The sequence below is a fragment of the Brassica oleracea genome, chromosome C7 (assembly GCF_000695525.1).
Source record: "Brassica oleracea var. oleracea cultivar TO1000 chromosome C7, BOL, whole genome shotgun sequence".
In the NCBI taxonomy this organism is placed as follows: Eukaryota; Viridiplantae; Streptophyta; class Magnoliopsida; order Brassicales; family Brassicaceae; genus Brassica; species Brassica oleracea.
This window is the reverse complement of record NC_027754.1, coordinates 33,972,126-33,975,558: the sequence shown is the minus strand read 5'-3', so window position 1 is coordinate 33,975,558 and position 3,433 is coordinate 33,972,126. Positions and strand designations below refer to the sequence as shown.

Genomic DNA, 3,433 nt, shown 5'->3' with positions numbered 1-3,433 from the left:
TTAGCCAATTCGATTTCTTATTTATGAAATTAGGGTTTTGATTTAAACAATGCTAGGAGTTGATTTTAGCAATATGTGATCAAGGTTTCAAGGCCTTTAGGATTCAAATTCAAGATTCAGATTATACAATCAATCTATCAATCCTATAACCTCAGATCATCAATCAAACAATCAAAACAAGAACCATTAAAATCGAATTCAAGTTTCTAGGGTTTAGGGTTTCGATTCCAATATTAGGGTTTCATAACTTCAGATTAGAAACAAATAAACAATCAAACATGTTCTAGTTGGAATCGATTCAATTGCTAGTTATGAGATTGTTGTTTTTAGGTTATACCGATTTTAGGGTTTGATCAAGATCACAGAATTCCATAATAATGGATTAGGGTTTTAGGGTTTGATCATAACATTCTCAGATTAACGGTATACCTTAGTCTTTGTGGGGTTAGGCCGGACTACCTAGGGAGAACGGATGGACCTCGGATGCAAGACGGATGCTGTCTGATCGCTGATCGTCCGGGAACGTTCGCCGGCTGCACTCGTCTGCGAGCTGAAGCTGATTGTCGTCTGGTGCGAGCTGGTTGATCATGAACACGAGCTGGCTGAGGACGTTAGGACATGAGCAGGGAACGCCAAGGAGTTGAGCTGATCGTCGAAGTCTGAGACGGACAGGAAACGCCTTAGGGTTTAGGGTGGTCGCCGGCTGAGTTTGAGATTTTAGGGGTTTAGGTTTTTAGCTTAGATTACAGAAAACAATCGTGCTGATAACGTGTTGTAATTGGAAGGTTAAAGACTGAATATTTCTGTTTTATTATTTCATAATATGAGGTTCCTTATATAAAGATTACAAGAAGAGATAAATAGAAATAGTACAAATCCTAATCTTACTAGATTTAGGATAACTACTAAATACATAAATGGAAAGATTACATCTATTAGGGAAAAGAAAATGATTTCATTTTCTCTAAGCTTGTGGCCGCCTCTCTCTCTCTTCTAGGACATGCGGCTGCTCTCTCTCCTCTCTCTAGGATTTCGGTTATCTTTCTTTGTATGAGCCGGTTTATGGACCGGGCCGGTTATGGATATTCATTACTTGATTTATAACAATATACAATTTTTTTAGAAGAACCGGCTATTTCAAATAAATTTGCTATTATGAAAATGGTGTTTATGCGGAGGCGAGTTCAATTAAACAAATGGCCTCTTACTCTCGGTCCTAATGAAACTGGTCAACAATAGCTTTTAAAAAGTTTTACACAAACCTTATAAGTATTGTTAAGTGGATTATTTGAAAACATTATCTTCTCATGCATATTATATTTGTGACAAAATATTGATTCTTTTGACTGATATGAAATATAAGAAAGCAGTAAAAACAGCGCATAAAGCAAAAAAGCGGAAATCATAGATAAGAGGGTGAACTTATTGAGGAATAGGGATATAGATGTGATTGGACTTTTCGAGATAGAGAGCCTGAAATTATTTTAAAATAATTCAGTGAACATAATTTAGAAATAGAAATCAATTTATTTAATTAATAGAACATGTTGACGTACTTGGTAGTAGTGAGATGTCCATCATCACGGAATGAGTTTTAACTTTGATTTATTTTGTTGATAGATAGAATACTGAGTATCATATAAATGTGAATTATTAGTTAAATAAATATAAAAACATGTTGGATGAGATTTTGAATTTAAAATTTTACTTACTCCCATGGGAACGAAGGCGGCTGAAGATTTCTTTGTAGACTATGTTCTTCACTTTTTCGTGGGTGTGAATCTTCGCCTTTGATGATTTTTAGTCCTGCTTTGCTTGTTACACGTGAGAGGGCCACATAGAGTTGACCATGTGTAAAGACCGGTCTGAGTAGATATAGGATAACCACTTTTAAAATTTGCCTCTGGCTTTTGTTGATTGTCATTGCATAACACAATCTGATAAGGAACTGTCGTCGACGTAAAGTGAACGGTAGCTTTGTTTCATCATGCAAGAGAACAATTCTTTGGATCAAAACTTCATCTCCAATGTGTGAGCCAGTGATTATTTCTGCTTTAAGCACTCGTTCCCCAACGTGGGTTAGGATCATACGGGTACCATTACACAATCCTTTTTTTTATTTATGTTTCGCAGAAGCATGATTGGGGCCCCAGCTTTGAGAGTGATCTTATGAGAAGGCAATCCTGGAAATTCCATGGAATTGAGATACTCAATCACGTATAATGTATCATTTTGATCGGATTGAGTATCAGAAATCTCAAAGCTATCGTAACTGTAGCAGTCTCTTGACTCCCCGTCAGTTTTGGAGATTGTATAAGCATTGATTTCATCAACTGTATCATTTCAGGGTGTAAGTATAGTTCTATCAGTGTAAGAACTTTGGGAGGCTTTTATTTTGTTGACATCTCCATATGCGGCATCGACAACTTGTTTTAAAGAGTCATCCTTAGACTCTTGGACCAATGAGTTGTCGAGAATTATTAATTGTTCATGGTAGTCATCATCCTCATCTTCTTCTACCGATTCTAGACGACCTTCCCCGACCTTGAGAAGCCACTCAGAGAATTCTTTCTCGTCCTGATTGACTTGCATATTTACTTTTAAAGCGAACTTGTGGCAGATATTCCATAGATATGAATGACTTATTGAAGCTAGGACAGTATCAGCTCTACTACCTTGTGGAATTACTGGTAAGATCTGTCTAAAATCACCACCTAGCAAAACTGTCTTGCCGCCGAAAGTTTGATCCTTCGCAGGTGGATTTTTCATAGACATTATGTCCTTCAACGTTTTGTCTTAGTGCTTCAAAAGCACGCTTATGTGTCATGCCTCATCCCAAATTATGAGGTCTGTTTTCTCAATTAGTTCGGCCAGCATTGTACCTGGTTTGATGTTGCATAGCTTGTATGCGGAGAGCTTCAAAGGAATATTGAAGCGAGAATGAGTTGTCCTCCCGTTAGGTAGTAGTAATGCGGCTATTCCTGAAGAAGCAACCGGCAGAACGATTTGTTTTCTGGAGCGAAGTCTGGATATAATGGCTTGGTATAGGAATGTTTTCCCTGTGCCTCTTGCGCCATATACAAAGAATAATTTTCCATCCTTTTTATCAACAGAGTCTAAGACTGATTCGTAAATCGTACGCTGATCAGCATTAAGTAAGTTGTACTGCGTGTCATATCTTAGTGTTTCCTCAGTAACATCGTAATCCATTTCTTGGTTCCACAAACTGTTCCCTAATTCTTTTAGCAAAACTGGTTTGATCTTTGGCATCTCCTTAATATCATCTAATGAGCGATCATGCATGCGCATCAACTTTTCCACTTCGATTAACGTGTATTGCTCAAGGGTCTCATCGTCCAGTTCCAGATTTGTGTGACCTAAGAGTCGTTGCCTCTTGTAAAGTATGTCCTCGCTCATTGATTTCCATGAGTGT

General features: G+C 37.7%; 1 protein-coding gene across 1 annotated transcript; it reads right to left on the bottom strand.

Moving 5' to 3' along the window:
- Window positions 1-2,343: 2,343 nt before the first annotated feature.
- On the bottom strand, window positions 2,344-2,775 carry LOC106303144. Its single transcript, XM_013739488.1, has one exon. It carries the CDS (start codon window positions 2,773-2,775, stop codon window positions 2,344-2,346), a length of 432 nt encoding a protein of 143 aa, XP_013594942.1.
- Between the last annotated feature and the right edge of the window lie 658 nt (window positions 2,776-3,433).